This window comes from Vanessa tameamea, chromosome 3, assembly GCF_037043105.1.
Source record: "Vanessa tameamea isolate UH-Manoa-2023 chromosome 3, ilVanTame1 primary haplotype, whole genome shotgun sequence".
Lineage (NCBI taxonomy): Eukaryota > Metazoa > Arthropoda > Insecta > Lepidoptera > Nymphalidae > Vanessa > Vanessa tameamea.
Genome location: NC_087311.1, coordinates 10,045,028 through 10,067,017, shown reverse-complemented (window position 1 = coordinate 10,067,017; position 21,990 = coordinate 10,045,028). Strand labels below are relative to the sequence as shown.

The following is a 21,990-nucleotide window of genomic DNA, read 5'->3' as shown; positions in this document are numbered from 1 at the left end:
CTCGATGAAAAAGAACTCGGTTTCATTCTTTGTCAAAGACAAATAGAATAATGTCTCCAAATACTCTTTGAAACAATCAACAACTTGAAGTTTATTTTGGTTACGCTTACATACGTCAAATTACTAATATAAGCATTATGATATGGCTTCTAAACTCTGTCCCTTCTGAACAAAGGAAATCGTAAAATGGGTAAAATATTTTTGGATCATATTGGTGGAACTCGTTTGTTTTCATGTGCTGCGTGTGATGTAGTATTAACAAATCGTTCCGAATTAATCAGCACCCGATTCACTGGGGCGACAGGTAACAGGGAACAGCTGATGATTTCTGATAAACAAAGTTAGTAAACATATATGATTGAATTTTATTTTTTTACAGGTCGCGCGTTTCTGTTCCACAAAGTGGTAAACCTAGTTTATTCTGAAGTACAGGATAGAGTGATGCTGACTGGGAGACATATGGTTCGCGATGTTTCTTGCAAAAATTGCACAACTAAGCTCGGTTGGGTCTACGAATTTGCTACAGAAGAGAATCAGAGGTATTATATGTTTAAAATTATATTTGTACAGAGGCAGACTTATCCCAAAAAAGGATCTCTTCTAGTGAACCAATACTAGCTGTGATTAATTGTCTTTAGATTTTTAGAAAACAATTGTAATAAATAAATACATATATAATACATAGTAGATATTATGAGTCGCAGTTTATGTACTTATTAAATTACCAGTCATGTAATAAAAAAGTACCAATAATCTTTAAGATTTATGATTCTAATTTTTATTTATTGATATATATACATTTGTTTTTAAAAATAATAAAATATTCCGAAATGTATTTTTCAGGTACAAAGAGGGAAGAGTAATCTTGGAACGAGCATTAGTGAATGAAACTGAAGGCATTGAAGAAATTCCAGTAAATAATGATGATTGATTTACCTGAATAGTTAAATTACTGAAAATATATTGAGAATGAGGTCACATTTAGATATTCTCTTATCAAACATATAATTTTTAAGAATTGTATTCTTTCTTATATGTACCATAGTTTAAACCACAAACTGCATTGATCTGGCTCCCTAAACTGACAGTTGAAGAGTAGATACTGGAAATAAAAATTTAATATTATATTATATTGCTTGTTGTTAATTAAAATGTTAAAAAATGATGCTAAAGTCAATAAATATTTAAAATACTCTCAAAATGGTAAAATAAACTGAATCATACATCATACAAGATAAAGTAATTTAAAAGTTGATAGTTACTAAAGATATTATGAAAACTATACCTTCATTTATTTTGTGGTAATTGTAAGTACAGTATAAATAAGTTGAATTTACTGTTTTATAGCAATGTCTTGGTATTTAAATTAAATAAGTTTCTGACTAAACAAATAATAATGAGAAAGATTGTCTGTTCTGATGGTTACAAACAACTGATTTAAATGATATTTACAGTGTATTAAGTTGTTTGGAATACAATGGTTACTTTTATGGCATAAATATATGTATGTATATATATGAGAACAGAATGAAAAAAATCCTTCAAAATATAGTTTACAAACAAAAATTATAGTGTTGTAGATTTGTATATATTAAATTAAGGTTAAATATTTTCATCTCTAGTAAAGAGTCAAAGTTGTACTAAAACATACTATAATATAATGAAATAAAGAGACTTAAAAATTTTGCTCACAATTTTTTGTCTTGTTGTCTAATTTCTGTAATTTCTCCATAAATTTAGTCTATATATTTTAAAAGAAAAAAAACATGCATACATATGTTAATAATTTCAAAATAGATCATAAATTATTTAGGTTAATTATCGCTTTATATAGGTGAGTAGAGTCAAAAACATTGGTCTAGTCATATGTGAATTAAGACCATTCGAATCCACGAACAAGACCAGACCTGTAAACATTATTTGAGTAGCAGTAATGCTCTAGTAAGGAGCATCGTATGTGTTGCAAAGGATGTAAAGCTTTTGGTCCTGCGCCAATTATCTGGATCGCGTCTCGTCGTGCATCTAATTTAACGTGAGAGAGTACATAATCACATCACATGTGCAGGTGGAAGCTTTCGAGATTTTTCGGCCGTAATATGGACAGGGAGCCATTATTTTATTATTATAATAAAAATTACATATTTGTACAATATCACATTTTATTCATTATTATATTATATAACACAACATATATCATTTGCCAGATAACATTTTTTTTGTTTCTGTATTTATCTCCACGCAAAATACATAAGCTCAGCTTTACAAATTGGAATATATTATAAATAAAATGCCAACAACGTAGAAAAGATTTAAATCAATTGAGCAATGCATTATCTATACAGAGCAATGTGATATCAATAATTATAATTTTATGAGAATAACATGTTATTCTCTAAATAGCACGTCAAAATATTCCAAATAAATAAATTACAAAATAATTATAACAATTTTATACATATTATATTGTGCTTTATAACAGATCACTCAATTGATTCAAACTCAATATCATATACACAAATAGAAAATAAATTTCTTAAAAAAAATATCGCACCATCGCCTAAGGCGAAATATGAGACAAACTCCGTAAGCACCTGTCAGTTGCCAAAATAAAAAAAAATCAAAAACACAATCATCAGGCTCAAAAACTAGTATAGAATAAACACTATCAAATATTTAGATAAAAATTATTTCATTGGTAGGTAGATATATCGACACACTATAACTACCTTATTACATTACATACTTTAAAAAATATTATTTGTGTGGATTAGAGGTATCATGGCCGAAAGATAATTTATAAAAAAAGGTCGCCTCAACTACAAATCCTATTAAAATTATAAAAAAAAAAATTACCATTACAATAGAAAAATATTATGGTTACTATAGATTTACAGCTAATATCTGTTTGCTTTAGATGAGGCAAATATATCGATGTATTTTCATTATGTGTTCTACTGAAGTTGTTTCAAATTAAAAGTTCGTGTTTTTTCTAACTCAATTACTCATATCGTATGCAAATAAAAAATATACTCTGTCTAATTCAAAATCGATTCGAGATCACATTAAAGTCAACCTCCTGACTTCATATAGTACAATTTTAAAGCAATTAAATCATTTGAAACATTATCAGGTCTCCGTTTCATATTTTATATTATTTATCACCAACAATTAGGTACTATAGTTGAACTTTATAAGATTTATTATTTTCAATCTCGTTTTAATTACCAGTGAAGCGTATTCGAATTACAAGATTTCTGAGAAATAATAATGAATGCTAGAGCTAATTGTTTTAAATATACATAATTACTCCATCGCAACTTTTATAAAGAAAAATATAAAGTATCTTTTATGCATATGAAGCAATATAATAAACAGGAAAATTTAAATTGCTATTTTCAGATTCACTCTTTATCGTCCAAAGAAAAACACGGTGACTAACTTATTGGCTTGGGTCGCTGTTAATTTGTGTCCTTCGAAAGGAGTAACTTATTATAAAGTATTCTTAATATTTTCATAACAATCAGTGAAAAATATCTTCTCATTTATATAAAGTATTGCATTACAATAAATCTATCGACAAATTTAAAATCTGCACAGAAAGGATTTAAAAGTTACATATATGTAACATCTATTAAACTATCGATTTGCATTTCAAATCTCTAATCTAAGGAACGAAAGTTCCTTACTTTTTTCATTCGATAAAGCGTTTACAAATATTTGAGAAAGGATTCTCTTACTTTGAATAAATTTTAACAGGGATCACATACGCGGAGCTTCTGAAGCTGGCGCAGGCCGGAGTCCCACTCGCTGTTTTTCAGTTTCAATAAACTCTAGCAAGGCCATGTATATGAACTTATATTGAGCCTCGTTCTGTACCATACCAGATCGTTGGTCTCGAACCATCTGTACTGTCCGATGAATATCTATTTCACAATCGAAGCCCTCTTTCCGTATTTGATCCAGAATCATATCAATAACAATGAATGTACCAGTTCTGCCGATGCCTGCCGAGCAATGGACGCACACAACAGCCTGGCTTGGTGGATCTGGGCCGGTCATTATTTGCTGCAGCCTGTAGTTAACGTCGAGTAAAATGTTTAGCACTCGACCTGGTTCCGAAGGTACCCCGTGGTCGGGCCATGCAGTGAAGTGAAAATGATATATGGTCCTCTTGATACTCGGTTCATCTTTCTTCGTCACAACAAAACGCCGTAAAGTGTAATCTTGAGTGGAAGACTCGGACTCGTTGTAAATGGTATACTTTTTTATCACTTCCGTCTTATTAAGTTCGGGCCAGTACCGCTCACACTTTACTTTACCGCGCTCTATTTCTTTTGTTGTCATAATTATGATGCGTACGTCTTCCTGCCATATCATCGACCAAAACTGATAAATCGTGGTTGAGAGACAACCTTGTGTAGCGATGTAGATTTTATTATATACCTTGTCCGGATCGCCATTTTCAATTACTTCCGTAGATTTTGGTATGGTAGTGTTTACGTAGTTTGGATTCGTACGGAGAACATTGAGTTCGAAAGGAGGTATAAGCTTGTGAGTGCCATTACCGTAACCTTTTGAAATTTCTCTTGGTTTTTCTTGCGTGATAATGACTCCCTTGTGAGTGGGTGATGATTTCCCTTTTATTTTTGACGTGCCGTCTTTAGCGTGGGGAGAGTTATTCTCGTTACTTCCGTTCAAATCCTGTGAGTCAGAATTGGAATCAATGAAATCGCAACGGATGTAATTTGCATTAATATAATCGGAACCCGGTGGGGCGTCAGATGGAATGTCCCGTAGAATAACTCGGGTGTGATCAAATGGAATAATATTTTTATATCTGTTTTTTCTAATATTTTCTGGCTTAGAACCTTCCATTCTATCAAAAAGCTGTAAATTTTCCATCATTTGTAAAGTTTCAAATTCCTCCCAGAAACCTTGTTTGTACGCCATGCTCTCTATCGGTCCCTCGTTTTCTTTCTGCAGTTGTTTAACTCGTGTATGGAAGTGGTGCACTTGAATACGTGTTGCGTTGAACGGTTGAATAAGCCTCAACACATCACCCGTTGTTTCGACCATAGGATAGTTTCGATAGTGTTCTATGAGACTGACAAGATCGTCAAAAGATTGACCTCCGCCAACATCATACTTATTGTCCTTTCGCCTTATTATCACATGCGTAACTCTATCTCGCGTGCGTACAGAGAGCACAAAGTCACCTGGCTGCCGCTGCGATTCTCTTACCAGAAATGAACCATTTTTACCATTCTCTAGCATCATCCGTTCTGCCTCCTTAGCGGTGAGTTGACCATGATACCACCTTTCAGTCGTGGGATCAGCACAATTAAGAGGTGTCTTTATTCGGATGATATTACCGTTTTTTTCGCGTAATTGGCCCTGATTGTCCATGTAGAACTGAACCAATTCGGATAGTGTGGCAAATTTTTCGCCTCCATATAGATCAAGAAATTCGCCATTATTTTGTATTTTAATGTGGATTACTTCAGTCCCTCTCCGCACAGATAAAGTGAAATCACCTTTGTTGCTCATGCTCGGTCTAGCCAGGAAATATCCATCTCGGCCAGACTCTAGTAACAATTTTTCTGCATCCACTCCATTCAATGATGGATGAAACCATCTCCGAGTTATCATCTTACATTAACAAAAGCACCACTATTACACTTAAAATCTACTTATCCAATTAAACTGTTATCCTCTACTAGCCTTAACCTCCATATATCTTCAGCACACATCTGAAAATAAAAAAATTGAAATATCATTTCATTACTCAAAATTTCATATCAGATGTTATGACATACCACCCATCCATAATATTTGTTACTACCTCCACACAGCAAAACTAGTATTGTTGTGTTTGGTTAAAAGGATGAGTAAACATTGTATATACAGTTACAAGGCACATAATATCTTTATCTTAGGCCAAGGATAGTGATGCATTGTTAATGTCCGTCAATATACCTGGTTAATATTTCTTATGATCTGCTGTGCTGATCACTTACTAACAGGTTGTCTATTTGCTCGTATGCTTAGCTAATCCATGAGGATTAATATAATGAATATGGGCAGAACTACCTATTTCAAATCACATAGCTGATGTGCCTTCATAAATATTGTCTTTCTATAGACCACTGTGTGTTGATTTTTTTATTTATTTAATTTATCTACTATGTGAATTCGAGGGTTGATGTCGATAAAATTTTGAAAACTAATTCTATACAATATTATATACAAGCCTTAAAATATATTTAAGTGTAAGTCTAGAATATCAAGAAACATTATAGCAAATCAACCAAAACTGACTGTTTACTGATATTGAATGATAGTACTCAATCAAATTAGGTTCAATTTAAAAAGAGAAGTATAAATTTGAATAGCACAATTAGTATATTAGAAGTTTAGTTTAATTGCAATTATTTTATGTTTTAGATATCTTTCATGCATTTGCAACCTTATCAAAATTATTATTATAAAAGATAAAATACGAAAATAATGTTTTTTTTTAATCATAAATATGTTTAATAAAACAAGATCAATCAGTTTCAATGAAGTAATGATTAGGTATAAAAATTAGGATAAAATAAATTAAAGCAATTACTTAAAACAAACTAAAAGCTCTAGGAGTGTATAACGTACATACTCTTTTTAACGTCGCACACACAGTTAGACATACTATGATTGAACATACACAAAGATAAGTATAGTAAAACAAGGAATTGTAGATATATACATAATCAAATTTAGCGTTCTTTTTAATATTCTCCTTTATCCTTACCTCAAAAAGGCACTTCTACAGACTGCAAACTGTAATTTTCTTTAAAACAAGAATTAAATCCTCTGAAGTGTTGTTGCTATGCTGACTTTAGACTTTTTGTATCACTGTTTTCAAGGGCGTATTCACGAGTAAAGTAGCGCACATTAAATAATATATGTACGTAAAATTAAAGCGACCTCTTTATGCACCATTAATTAAATAAACATAAAATAAACACATAATCCTGGACATTATTTTAAACGAAAAGCCAAAAATTAATTTCATTCCTTGAGGGCCTGCGGAAATGTCACACAACTTTTCGTTTTTTTTTTTGTTCTATGTCAAAGGCCGTCACTAAATGACAGATAAAATGTGGATTGCAAGGTAATTATTTTATTGCCATATATATTTTTATTGTGATATTTAAAAAAAAACACACTTTAAATGTGTACTATACTAATACTATTATTACCAGTAAATTTGTTAAAACTCATAACACTTAAAAAGAAAACAAATCAATAAAATAAATTTATTTAATTACTTTCACTATCGAATAAATATTAATTTTCAAGAGAATCAGATTTACATTTTTGAGATTTCCCCAAATAGCTAGAAAACACTTTCCGAATAGCATGACGTTTGTTTTGAGATGAAGATTCTCCCTGCTGAACTGGAGAATTCCGCCAGTGCTCAGCAAAACTTTGACGCTTAAAAACTTTTCCCAACGATTGCCATTTTTGCTCAGGAGCTATCTCCTTCTCTTCAAATTGATCTTGTTTACCCGTTGGTCGATCGCCCTGCAATTATACTGGTTAAATTTAAATAAACAAAAAAATGAACTACGTCTTCATCGAATAAAATTTACAATTTCATACATCATTTGATTTAGTAGATCGAAGTTGATTTCGAAAAAAATTTGTAATAGATTTCTTCCAGCTTTTAGAAGTTTTATAAGCATTCAGTTCCAAATTATCCGGACCTTCAACATTGTTTTTCATACTACAAGCATTTTCTTCATTCTTTAAAGAGTTCTCAATTTGAAGCTGGGCACCTTCGGGACACAACATTTTATTACTTTGTTTTAAAAATATTTAAGAAGTTTTACAAAACGATTACAAATATTTTTTTTCAATTCGTATCTGAATGTATGTCAAAATTGTTTTTTTTTATTAAAACATTTCCATAAAACCTACTTACATGAGCATAGAGTTTGTAACATGTACGATCTGTTTTATTCACTGTTCATTATTTTATAAATGTTACACTCTCGATCTTAAGAACAATCAAATTGCCAATCTTAAATATACATCTTTATAGTTCTGTATCATTGTTTTGTAGATCATAAGCAATAAACCAACATATTCTAACAGTATACAATTAAAAAAAAAATCTAACATTCACATGTGTCTTTCAAGGAGTGGAGCTGTTCAACTGTACAGTTTAAACTGGAGCCTTTTGCAGTTTATACAGTCTTTGACTAGTGTAATCTGTGAAGCTACTTTTTTGGCGGTAATTTTTATTAATTTGGTGTCTGAAGCTGACTATATTTATTATTATTAATTACTCAAAATAATGACAGCCACTGCAACACCTACGAACCAGGTTTACATATTTACTTATAATTTCTTGTAGTCGTAGTATATGATGTAATTGACGGTAGAAGTTTAAAGAATACAGTTAAACTTATTTCATGTTTTCACTCTAGGCCGTGTCAGAGTGGGTTAAAGTGTTTCCTCGACAAGCAACCGAGAATTATACAAGTTCTCTAGCTTTTATGAAACAGCTGACAGTTGTAGCTGTTAGCACAATAACATATTTAAAAAATGCATTTCCCGAAGACAGTTATATGGTCGAATCTTTCGGTGGTGTGAAATTACGTATTCTAAAGAAAAAATGTCGCGATGAACTTGCACAGTTTCTAAGTACGGCTTTAGTACAAGCATTTGAAGCATTCGATAAGAAATATGTAAGTTGATTTTTAACTAAAATGTTTTGATTTTTTTCCTTAAGCAATCAATACATTTCCCAAATTAAAATAAATATTAGGAAACTTATGTTCATGTGTTTCTTTAGCTTCATCAATTAGCGCTTTGCTTTTACGAAGAAGAATGTAAACTAGAAAATTTAATTGAATATCACATTTTTGAGTATTCATATAATGACGATGGGGTGACCATGAATGTTCATTCAAAAAATCGGGATAATGTGAAACAAAGTACGAAATATACGTTTGAAAATGTAAGAGAACGTACCATCCACTTGATAAGAGCTTGCGTCGTTATAATGCAGGCGTGTCAGAACGACTTGCCATCGTCCTACGATGTCAGCCTGCGGCTATATTACAATGAAGGTAAACGATGTTTGTTGAAAAAGCATATATATATATAGTTAAAATTAATATTAGTACATTTAGTCAAGTACTGTCCTGGCGTACTGTCAAATATTATATACACTATGTAATCGAAGACAATGAGATTTAGACAGTCAAAATTACTATGATATATTCCTGCATATAATAAGTACGTACGTACTTATTAATACACATACATAAAAATTTCGACTGCATAACTTTGCAACAAATTCGAATTGAAAACGGCTTATTAATTATATTATTCTGTTAAGTTTCATTGTAGTGCACCTGTCTGTCAATAATAGATGCCCCCGCCGACTATCAAGCACCAGGCTACCTCTCCACCAATGAAACTGAAGACCACCTAGATCCAACGCTGTCTGAAGCAATCAAGCTTGGCTGGGTGGAAACACCTTATCATAAGTTGATTGCTCGCTCTTACATCAAGGAGCAAATGAGAGCCAGCCATGAAGCTATAGTAAGTAAAAAAAAACAGTTGTCTACATTTAATCCTCTTGCGATTTCCTTTCTTCGATTATAGACACGTTGACCAATGGCTTTCGTATGAATGACTCTCAGGTATATGTACATACGTTATTATTGGCGTTCTGTAATCCATTCATGTTTTATATTACGTTCTTCAAAAAATATGATTTAATTACAACTAACGAATTCGAATTTAAATTTGTACATATTTTTATATTTTCTTCAACTTACTTTTGTATGATACCGATATAAATGTCGTTAACTGTATATTATTAAAGTATTGAAGTTAAACTTATTTGAAAAGATCAATTAATCGATAAGCAATATACACATATAATTGTATGTTATAGCCATCCCAAAACGCACCGGTGCTATCAAACGAAATGGAACTATCCGGTGAGTATCGTGAATAAAATGGCGTCTTGCCTAAATTATTATTATTACCTCCATCCTCCTTGTTTACATACGCTTTTTATCGATGAACACTTATCGTGGAGCAAGCGATGGCGATGTACATAGTTAAATGATTTATTTATCCAAAGTTCTAGGTTAATCCTATACTTTGGAAACGTGTGAATAATTTAAATCTCAAGACATAGTCACCATAATCTATTAAGTAAATGTCGAAGTTATTTTACAATTAAGAGCATATACGTAGTTGACCTTGATTGACTTGCTCCCAACCATCATTCTCCCTGCGTCAGCTATGTCCAGCACAACGTCTCGTCCTGCATTGACTTATTAAAGAGGACAGGGCCGGACCGTGAGTTTAGACCCACCTAAGACACACCTGAACGTAGACTTGAATTAAATGAATTGAATGGGTTTGATTAATTGCAGAATTCGAATGCTGCAAACCATACGATCTGTTTAATTTAATAAAATTAGGTAATTCTTTCGCATTATCGTCTATTTTTGACTTTGACTTGACTTAGCTTGTGACTCCTTGATCCACAGGGCTAAAGCCCAAAAAGCCATATGGTAGATCCGGCCCTGATAAAGGAGATGTAACTCGATATGTGCGCTTTAATTACGTTAAAATCCTAAAAAAATGTATGAAGAACGGTATATTGCAGAAATAAACGGATGGTCCTTTGGTGTTGTAGTATTAAATATTAAAAAAAAACTAGTGACAGATAGCTTATGAGCAAAAAGCGAATTACGTAAACAGAGGGTACCTTGCTTATTTACTACTATTGCTCCTTTAGTTTTCATAATTTTTAGAATGGAAGAGGAAGTAGATATTTTAATTTTTTTGATTACTAATAAACAAAAATTTAATTCGTCTGAAATAAGGCCCCTTTCCTTAGATCATGGAGGGTTTAAATAATAGAGAACCGTAACATAAAGTGGACAAGTTGAAAAGTATAAGCAGTAAATAACCGTTTAAGCACTTCAAAATGGGGATAGCATAGGCAAAGGGTATCAATTGTTGACAGATTGTAGGTGTGCCGAGTTAGAAATTTCAATATGTTTAGTGACTAGAATAGTTACTGACAGGGAAGTATACGTAACCTCTTGGTGCTTTCTTTGAAATTTACCGTATCGCGTGTGCGACTCTAATTTAATGCATTTTGACGGACACTTTTCATACAAGATTCTCCTTTATTTCCTCTTTCATTTCTCCTTTCATCTATCCTCAATATTATTTATCGAAGCCTTAATGTAAAATGTCATGGCACGTCAGGTTCAGGAGTTCGTTCGGAAAATGAGATTCAGTTGCTATGTCCGTGCAACAAGTACGATGGCAGTGAACCTTATAATTCAAGAGACCTTCTTACTTGCTAGTAAGTATCATGCTTAAATTATATCGATATATTTTTGACATTGCATAATCAATTCTGTGGCCAGAACTGATGGTGCCGGGTGCGTTGCGTGGGGTTGGTGCAATCCTTTGAGTATTTAACCAACCGGGAGCGGTATTATATGTATAGTCTTCTCGATGTTCTCCATCCCGAAGCAAGACAAGGAAAAGGAAAACGGAATCAGATAGCAAAATTACCAAATACGTAAAGGCTATTACTTTAGGCTAATTTTGCCCTCAGCGCCAGTCGGAAGACAAGAGCGAATAATTAAATACACTTTTCGGTTTAAAAACAAAAACACTGCAAAACCGCTGTCAACTATCTAAGATTTTATGACTCCTGTGTTTGTAACTAGAGTGGCTCACTCACTCTTCAAACTGAATCATAGCAATACAACGAATGGATACGTGGCTGTTGAGTAACTGATGAGTAGATACTAATCATCACGAAGGATCGTGCCAAGTTCTACCGCGGGTTCTGCCATAGGATTCGTGATATATTTTCGTAAGTTGTAACGCCGTGCACATCTTGCGCAGCTATTGCAACGCACAGCAGCACGCGGCGTGCTTCGGCGTCCCGCGCGGCGGCGGGCGCGCGCGGCGCCACTGCTGCGCCGCGTGCCACGACGCCGACGGCACGCGCACGCCGACCGACACCAAACTCGTCTCGCTGACCAGCAAGAAGAGGGAGGTAGATTGTATTCGAGCACTTTTTTGTACCGGTATCTCGAGTTGATTGAGTACCCGCCTTGCCAGGGTAAAATGCCTAATTATTAAACAAAACGAAATCTATGGTATTATCATTTGACATTACTCCAGAGAGCACGAAGGAGAATCTATGCGGATACGATTATGAACGGCACTATAGAGTATTTTATACCTAATCGAGACTCGGCGCTTAGTGTAGTAATAATACACCTCTGAGAGGGTTCTGACAAGTTTCCATTTCTGCTTCAAAAGCAAATTGTAATCTCAGCTCGAACTTCTTGAAGAATATCTTAACTCATCCTTGATCTGAATGAGATCGACTTTCCTTCTCTCACGTGGTTTTGAAGAGTATTATATTATAGTAACTTATGTAACAATTATTAAGTTAACAATTTTTTTTTTTTCAATAGACCATTACACAAGGAAGTTTTGACACCCAATTCATATTGCTGAAGCCGTTCCATGGGCCGCAATTTATATACATTCCAAGCCCAAATAATGTAAATGTTAAATATTAAACTGTAACGTTTAAACAGTAATATTTTTATATAACAGTGTCTCAGCATATTTCGTCGGACTCTTGACCTATGTATGGACCTGCCAGCCATAGAGGTGCGGGATCTTACGGAACGTTTTCGTGTATCCGACGTGAATGCCACGAAGCTCATGAAGTTGCTTCACTCGCACGGAATTATTAGACAGGATCCGGACTCTGAGTAAGTGTTTGAAGTTTATGATAGTAGTTTGCTTGCATTCACCGTTTGCCTGTCAAGTGAATAACATAATCCACGATTTTTGTTAACTTCTGTGAGTGCTATTTGGACAGGGAATTCGTTAGTGATAAATTTTGGATAAATACTATTCAGATAGGATCATAGATTTGGATTTTACATAATATACATATTACAGTCGGTGCTGTCGGTCGGTCGGTGCTAATATGTTTCACAATATATTATTAGATTTTGTCGTATAAAAAAATACTTTATATGAGAAGAATTCTACAAATAGTAGTTAAATTGCGATAAATAACACAGGATCATTGTTCCCAGTATGCACACCTCTCAAAAAATAATACCTGAACAACTCAAAGCGGTTATGTCAAAATTCTTTAATACAACTGAAGTGAACATAGTCGATCGACTTTTAGCAGAGACATTCGAGTCTCAGGTAAACGTGCCCGACCCAGTGGGAGAGGTACTTAGTCCTCTAGAAAAGGTAAGTCTACAGAACACGTCTTACATCAGTAAGGTTATAGATAATCCTGGGAGTAATAAATCAACCAATGAAGATTCGACCGTAAAACAATACAGTGAAGCTGTACGTTCTAATGACAGAGTTGAAGAACCTAGTACGAATCCAGTGGAAGTATTTAAGAAAACTGGTAAAAGAAAATTAAATGATGGAGATAGACCAGCCTTAAGGACAGGAGTTAGGACTAAAAGAGCTAGAGCGATCCCCAAATAAGTTGATCTCTTTCTTAAAATTCTCATCTAAAATTAATTATCTCGAGAAGATTCAATTAACAATGGTTTAGTTATTCAAATTAACATGTATAATTATTTTCAAATTAATAGTTTTTTTTTTTCATATAGATGAGTATACGAGATCAAATGTCGTTGATCGAATTAGAATATTTTTTGAGTTTTTTTAGTTTGGATTAGATTAAATTTAATTAGTTTGTTTTATTTTTTAATAATAATAACAATATGTATCTTTAATTAATTCTATAGAAAAATGGACCTTTAATTTGTACAAATAAAAACTTTGTCGTTTATTCGTCTTACCTTAATTAAAATCTAAATACCTACATTATTCTTGTGTCGTAATACCGATATCCTTGAAGGGAATCAATGACACAAGATATTAATTGTGCAGGATGCACAAGATATTAATACTACAAAATATTTAAAACGAGTAAGTTGCGAAACGAGGAATTATTTAGAAATTACTGTTAAATATGTTTTTAAATTGCTCACTCATTTTCATAATTTATGTTCGAAATCATCGAAAAGTATCCTTGATTTGGATGGAGCCTTTGAAGCAAGAATCTAATTCCCTTTTTAATAAACATATTTTTATTAAAATATAGCAGAATCAATATGAGCTTATTTTGATTCAGTGATGAATACTGGAAGAACTCTTGCAAGAATTTTTGTTTTATAATTATTTTTTGGCAAGGTGATATAAACTTTAAATATGACTAGTATCTTTACTTTTATATTCTAAAATATAAAATCTATTAGTAAAATGTCTGATTAGATATTAAAAGCAGTTAATTGTCTATGGGAACATCTTAATGTGGATGCTTTCCAGTTATAAATTGGGATAAAGTCTAGAATCGTCTATTACTCCGAGTCTACTAGTCCTAGCGCGATAAATATAAAAAAATCCTTCTAAAAAAGTCGGCCAATCAGCGATAGTAAAAATATTTTTAAGTTAATACAGGGTGGCATAGGATTTCTTCCGCAAAATACATTTAACAACGAATTTTAAATAACAACTCGGGTAAAATTGTCATATTAATAATTAACAAAGACTGTTTGCGTTTAAATTCTCATAATCTCCGAAATTTGTTATGACTTGACCCCAAAATTTAGGATCTCCGCGAGGATCTAAAGGCTTGTTGTTTGGTGGAATTGCTGTTTTGTTCATTATCTCTAATTCTTCTAACATGCTCCGTAAAATTGTCGGTTCTCTGAAAAGTAAATTAAATGTTAACGTATTTATTGTCATTCTTCAATTACACGTTTCAAAACCCCAAAATACCTTTAAAATGACATTTACAAGAATAGTGGATTATATCAATGGATAAGAAATATTTATAGCATTACACTTTTCAATGTCTTACGATAACAAGAATTAAGATAGTTGTTAATCATTTATTTACAAAGTTTGTATAGGTTTGTGCTCTATTTTTTTATGGTATAGAGTAGCTTACCAGTTGCGGTAGTAAAAGATTGGAAACATCCAAACAGTAATAAAATGAACCATGTTATTAGGAATTGAGTTGACTTACGTATCGGCAAGATTCCTCATTTCACAGGGATCTTCTTCGATGTTGAATAAACAAGGAGATTTTAAGGGGTTACAGGGTATGTGGCTCATGTTGTCGCATTTCACGGTTGCCTCTTCTCTGTAAATTATTTAAATATGACATATGTATAAACTATCAAATATACCATATAAATTACATAAAAAGTTGTTTGAGAATTCGTTTTATCCGCATATAAATATTTTTGTTATTTGGTCAATGTTTATTGGGTCAAATAGGTCCAAAAGTTATATGTTACTCCCATATTTATATAATAAAGTGATATGTTTTAAAATGTTATTATGGGATTAATAGGACAAGTACTTTTGAATCGTCATTATAAATGGTTAGTTTTAATATCAAGTAATCTACCACCAACAAATAAAACTGTTTATTTTTTAAAAATATTATAACATATAAATATTTTTTAAAAAAAATAGTAGCAATACTTCATTTTATAAATTACTAATATTCCTATTTACCCCATGCTAGGAGTGGGGACGACAATACCACCTAGGGTCAGGGTCGACCTGCGACTTTTTACATCGCTAGGCGACTTGTCAACCATTGCGCAATTAACGCTTCGATATTGTTAGTAGTTAGGAATTATGAACTTGATTGTGCACCACTGTCGTCCTTTAAATATCCGTAACTTCGGCCATCTCGCATGCCGCCCCATCCAATGATGTCACCGAGTTTGTGTAGAGACTTGCGCAATATATTCTCACCCGTGCATTTGGTCAGTAGCATTGGCTGAAAGTAAGTCAAGAGTATTTCAGAATAAGCACCTCAGTTTTAATACGGTGTCGAGGTCAGGCATCAGTCCAAGTGCTCTTAGAGCACGAGCAGCGCGCGCGTCCTGCACGGCGCCCGCGTCGTAGTTCCCTTCGCGTCCACTCGGGCCGTACCAGCCATCCCAAGCGCCGTTGTAGTTAGTACCTAGGATTCAATTCGAAGTTTTAAATATGCTAGGAGACTACAGTCGCTGAATGGTATATTTGCTATAGTTTATTTTTAATTAGTCGTCGTTAGATCGTAGCTTTATGACATTATGAATTTGTTATACATCGAAAATTGACAAAACAAATATTTAAAAAAAATCATGACGTGGAACCCTAAAATCAATTTAAATCAGTATTTACATTGTCTATTATACTGTTACAGTATTATATAAATATTTATATTATGATTTAATTACCCTTAAGTAATTTCCATTTGTCAACTGTAATTGCGGCACTTCCGTAGATATCATCAATATTGTGCAGGATGGAAACTCTTTTCGACTTTAAGTCTTTTGAAAGTGCCTCCCATTGATCTATTCCGTCTAAACTCTGGAGCGAGCTGGAAGATATATAATATACGAGCCGTATATTATGACGCTAAATGTATTCTTGTTCGTTACAACTTATTTAAAATAAAATGCATAGATAATATTTTGTTTCAAAGGATGTAAGAATAATTTGCACTCATAACATGAAAATAATAACCTGACATTCAATCCCGCAACACACAACAACGTCGGTAACCAGTCAACTAAATGAAACATCTGTTTGGAAATACGAGACTTCTTTTCAATTAGAGGACTCCATAAAAAACCTGCGCCTCTAACACCTCCTTCCCACAGCGTGTTTTTTACCTTAAAGTAATAATTATGGTCACTATATTTGTCACAAGAAGGTCGTAATCCAACTGTTTTGTTATTATTTTTTAATTCTCTTGTTCAATGTTTTCTAAACGAATGAAGGCTTATAATATCAAAGCTGAGGTGACGAGGAAAAAAGTGTATAGGCTAAATCTAAAATAATAAATAGTATTGAAAAATCCTCAAAGGAGCATAAAGGCCAAATTTTATGAAAACTAAAGTTCGATTTTCGAGTAAACTATTTTCGTAGGAGTAAACAAATAAGTTAATTTAAAAAAATCCTGTTATATACACTAGCTGATAGTGTGGTTAAAAGAGATGTAATCCTGTAGCAAGCTACTGAAATTTCCTATAAATTTCTCCTATATTTTATAAAAATTACCTACACCCCTCAATGGATAGTTCGACGCTCGGTTATCATTAAATCCTTCTGCCGGTCCTCCATTATCAGTGGTAAAGATAACAACGCTGTTCTCCAAAAGTCCACGAGTCTGTAGCGCATCTACTACTTCACCCACTGATTCATCTAACTTTGATAATACAGCTGCAAAAATAAGTTATTGATTACGAACTGATCTGATACTTATTAACAAGTACCTTTTTTAGGCACATAGTATACGAGTATATGATGTACATGTGTTGCGAAGTGTAAACGGTATACGATGGTACGGATTACATTTTAATATATTTCTTATGGAAAATTACTGCGTGTTAAATAAATTCAACTAAAGTTATTGGAAGTGGGCGAACGTGATTAAATTTACAACTTAAAAAACGACTATACCGATTTTGACAAAAATAGGTGAATGCGTCCAAATTTTCGTAAGGTACCTATTATATGTTAAAATATATATATGAGACTAACACGATATCCGTAATAGAATACAGCTTAAGACTTTATCCCAATCGGTATAGCCTTTTCCGATAAATTGTTGAACATATGCAATGAAACGCTCACGAAAATAAAACGATTCCAATATTTGAAATTCTTGAGTATTATTTATATTTTACAACTAAAGTTCGTTTTATTCAAATTTAAGTGTATAAACATTGACATGCTTAAATAAAAATGACCTTTGGATTCAGCCTTATGTTTTTTACAAGATTTAGAAACTCAAGTTTATGAAGGAACAAAGTAATCTACAGTTAAATAATATTACTGATAAAATTTGTGCAAAAAGAACTTAAGTAACGAAAAGGTTTTATACATTTATATCATTATGAGAAAAAATACATTCTTTGTTTAATATTTTCCTATTGATATCGATCGAGTCAGTAGATGAGAATTGAAATTTATGAAACAAATCATTTTAGTTTACTGTCGGGGTAACACTCAACTTACAAAGCAAAAGAAGAAAGAATTCACATACCCGCGAATTTTTGTCTTTGAAAGTCTTTTATGTGTGTAAAGTTAGCCAGCAGTTCTTCAGGTGCTCTTATCGGTTCGCTGGGGTTGCCAGAGTGCACTGCAGAATGAGATACCATCAGAAACAGTGGTTCGCTCTTGTTGTGAGAATTAATTACCTAGAATATTTAATAAAGTCATACAATGTTTTATGCTCATTTTAATTATTTAAAAATTATTACGTACATCGTATCTCAAATCACTTCAACATGTACTAATTGAATTGGGAATGTAATATACGTTTTCTGGACATTTTAAATAATAATTTGTTTTGATTTGACTAATAAAATTTCACGAAAAATTAATTTGAGTTGAAATTGGAAGAGAGACATTGAACAAACTGGAGTAAAAATTGACCGAAATGGCTGAGAAGCTTATTATTATTGAATATTAGAATACAATTAACCTTAATAGCTTCATTTGTGTATATATCAGTTGCATAGTGTCCGAATAAATCATGAGCAACTGAAAAACCTGAAACCAAATCGAATGCATAAGTCTTGATTGTTTGATGCCTACAATTCAGTGTAATAAGCGGATCAAAGCTTATCAAATGTATATCAATCAATCCATTTTGAAGCATTACCTTTTCTAAAATCGAATCCCCAGTAATTTTTTTCTTGATTTGTGTGATCGTACATATCTATCTTTCCTGACCAAAAACCGACGTGGCTGTCAAATCTAAAAGTTATGTGAGTTTATCAAAGACGATACATGATTATGTATTGTTGGTATGAGATATTTTTGACGTTTTTGACTGATAGGACACGAAGAGGAAAAATAAGTTCAATTGTATTTGGCTCCATATCCTTGTATGTGACCTAGGACCTAGGAATGGATTAAGACTGGCCTGCACATGGTAAGATCGGTGTCTCCAAATTTAGACTTCAGATTGTAATTTTTCTTTCATACTTCTACTATGTGGGGTAATGTTAGATCAGGTAATTACAATATTTCAACAAAATTACTAACCCTCTATACATCGGAAGGTACTTTTTCTTATAAGAACCTAGGTGCCATTTCCCGATCAGGTGGGTTTTATAACCTACGTCTTTGAGATACTGTGGCAAAATTTTCTCAGACAACGGTAATCCTCTCGGTTCAGTTCCAAATATGACAGTGTGTTGCATACCTATAAATTAAAAAAATATAGTAGTTAAACACTCTATATATTAATAAATATTAGTTTAAATTTATTTATTAAATAAATACGGTATTGAGTAAATATTGACTGCTCTTGGGCTGAGGCTGGCTATTAGTATTTTTGTGATCTGGTATAAACGACAATGAACCTTGTACAAAGCAACTCTTGATGTCATACGTGCCTCTGAAATTAAATAATATATAAATACACTATACAAATATATATAGGTTAAATTATTGAATTTTCTCATAACATGCTTTTGATTATATAATGCGACCGACTTCAAATCCAAAACAAATAATTTTCTTTTTTTGAAGATGAAATAGGTTACTTACACCTTTAGTTTTACTTCTTAAAATATAAGCTGTATCGAAGATTACCCGGAAAAAACATTTTAAAAAATGCGCTTTCACATAGGCATTTCGGGCACCTTTACACTTTTAATTTTGTAGCTAATACTGTAAATTATATTTAAAATATAAGGCTCAGAGTAACTTCTATAAACTTTTTTATATCAAATAAATAAAAAGAAAGGTACAAGATTTACTAAAGGTAGGTAAGGTACTTTCAAGGATAATCTGAATATCATGATACCAAATAGGTAGATAATTTTTCCCTTATATAGAACCTGTATGACCTTGAACCTCGAACACTTAAAGTAGTTTTATTTATAAGTTTCATATTATACCAGTATGTATGGGATATTTTCCGGTCATGATCGCGGACCTGGACGGCGTGCATATGGGGGTCACGTAGTAATTGTGCAACAAGATGCCGGAAGACGCCAACGCGTCCATGTTCGGCGTCGGTATTTGATTCAGCCCATGAAAACCAACGTCGTTCCATCCCTAAACCAATATTATTTATCTTGATATTATGTAATAGTATGTTAGACTAATTGTGTTACTAATATATTTAATCACTATTGGTATATAGGGCAACTAATTTATTGGCAAACACAATGCGTGAATGAAATCTTGCGTAGAGTATCTAACGACAAAAGAAGTATACTTCTATCGGATTCTTTATCACTAAATAAACAATTCATTCATCGAAAAAAAAATTCAAAATATATTTAAGGTTATTTTTAAAATTAAACTTACATTATTATGTGGCCGACTAAGTACACACTCAGCGGTGGATTTACTCGGGGCTTTCTTACTTGTTTTCAAAAATATGAATTATAATATAATACATTTTTTTAATCCTGTAAATGTGTCATTTTATTCATTTAAAATAGTTAAACGTAACTTTATCTACTTTATGCAACATTTCGATTTCAATAAAGCGACATTTTTTGGCGCTCAGGGGCGGTGCTAAGGTTGAATCCCGCACTGTGCACACTGTAAACCGTCCCAACATAAGTAAAATGTACAATAATACTTTGATGGTGAGAATCTCAATTAAAATAAAGATTGCAACAAATAGTTGTTAATGTCAATTGCCTAATGTTATTTAATTTCAGTCTTTTACTGCATGTTCGGGCGTCGCGCAAGGTTCCCATCTTGGTCCTAAATAATTTCTGTTTCCCTTAAATGATATCCTGGACTACAAGATATATATATATGTTTCTTACTATTATTTAGGAAGGGAAACAATACAGAAAGTTTGGTCTATGCCATGGCACCTATTCTTTATTTTATTAAAACACTAGCTGTTGTAATGTTTAAATAATGTATTTCTATTGATAATAGATCAAATTATACTGCGTAACAAAAACAACGTTTGATACAGTTTGTTAATTTTAAAGGCGTTAAATGACGTCACAAGTGTCGGTAAAATTTAGTGTGTAGAAAACAAAATAATAAGCTATTGTTTATGTATCTTTGTTTAACTTAGGTTTTAATAAAATTTTATTCATAACATATTCATTTTTAATATAAATATTGTTTTAATTATTTAACAATATCGCTTGCATAAAAACCGAAAAATATAATGTCAACATATTTTTTTGTTTATACATAAAATATGTCCGAGATCGATACAGGTACTAGACGAGTTCATCGCTTAATCAGTATGCGTGTTTATTCTAAAGTTCCCGTTATCTCGAAACATAGTAACCATTGGATACTAGTTTATCGGGGCGTAGGAACATGTATTATTATGCCGCTATAACATTTAAAAATATGTTTAATATTTAAAATACCGAGGAGATATTAAATTATAAATGTTTACTGAACATTAAAATTCTTGTAAAAATATAACAGATATTTGGAAGCTTAAATAATATATTGTTATAATTTTATTAATATAAAACAACACGTTACAGAATACAAATGAAAATGAGGGTAGGTACTTACCAAATCGTCCGCTATAATAAATACGATGTTAGGTCTGTCACATTTACAAAGGGACAACGAAATAAATAAAACTGCTGGAAATAACATCGCGATGTTGCAGGTTCCAAGGATTTGGGTACACAGACGAACACCGGCTTGTATAATAATTAATGTCAATGTCACTCGCTACTCTTCATAGCTGAGATTTAGTGATAGCAAAATGTTGCCAGATGCATTTACAAATTTCCTTGCAAAGATTCATTATTTCAGATAATGTGTAATTTCATTCAGTATTACTTTATGGTGTATAATTATATACTTAAAATGAAAATGTATTTAAAACAACACATTTTTATAATAAATAATTGACGT

The 21,990-nt window shown here is 32.4% G+C and overlaps 4 protein-coding genes across 4 annotated transcripts; 2 read left to right on the top strand and 2 right to left on the bottom strand.

The window, feature by feature from the left end:
* The first annotated feature begins 46 nt into the window (after window positions 1–46).
* Ype (Yippee) lies at window positions 47–1,132 on the top strand. Its single transcript, XM_026635652.2, has 3 exons — window positions 47–304; window positions 380–539; window positions 844–1,132. The coding sequence occupies exons 1-3, from the start codon at window positions 187–189 to the stop codon at window positions 929–931; spliced, it is 366 nt and encodes a 121-aa protein (XP_026491437.1). The 5' UTR covers window positions 47–186; the 3' UTR covers window positions 932–1,132.
* A 1,009-nt stretch (window positions 1,133–2,141) lies between these two features.
* Window positions 2,142–7,134, bottom strand: LOC113397409 (tyrosine-protein phosphatase corkscrew). The gene is made up of 2 exons (XM_026635728.2): window positions 6,791–7,134; window positions 2,142–5,750 (listed from the first exon to the last, which is right to left on the bottom strand). The coding sequence occupies exon 2, from the start codon at window positions 5,647–5,649 to the stop codon at window positions 3,760–3,762; it is 1,890 nt and encodes a 629-aa protein (XP_026491513.1). The 5' UTR covers window positions 5,650–5,750; window positions 6,791–7,134; the 3' UTR covers window positions 2,142–3,759.
* Window positions 7,135–8,341: 1,207 nt separating this feature from the next.
* LOC113397560 (uncharacterized) lies at window positions 8,342–13,603 on the top strand. The gene is made up of 9 exons (XM_026635970.2): window positions 8,342–8,371; window positions 8,475–8,735; window positions 8,843–9,119; window positions 9,425–9,597; window positions 9,956–10,001; window positions 11,293–11,392; window positions 11,947–12,100; window positions 12,673–12,833; window positions 13,167–13,603. The coding sequence occupies exons 1-9, from the start codon at window positions 8,342–8,344 to the stop codon at window positions 13,579–13,581; spliced, it is 1,617 nt and encodes a 538-aa protein (XP_026491755.2). The 3' UTR covers window positions 13,582–13,603.
* A 1,012-nt stretch (window positions 13,604–14,615) lies between these two features.
* On the bottom strand, window positions 14,616–21,799 carry LOC113397412 (arylsulfatase I). Its single transcript, XM_064217719.1, has 12 exons — window positions 21,640–21,799; window positions 20,028–20,187; window positions 19,168–19,327; window positions 18,782–18,876; window positions 18,602–18,669; window positions 18,161–18,314; window positions 17,177–17,334; window positions 16,636–16,784; window positions 16,347–16,489; window positions 15,937–16,087; window positions 15,134–15,250; window positions 14,616–14,812 (listed from the first exon to the last, which is right to left on the bottom strand). The coding sequence occupies exons 1-12, from the start codon at window positions 21,724–21,726 to the stop codon at window positions 14,644–14,646; spliced, it is 1,611 nt and encodes a 536-aa protein (XP_064073789.1). The 5' UTR covers window positions 21,727–21,799; the 3' UTR covers window positions 14,616–14,643.
* Window positions 21,800–21,990: the final 191 nt, after the last annotated feature.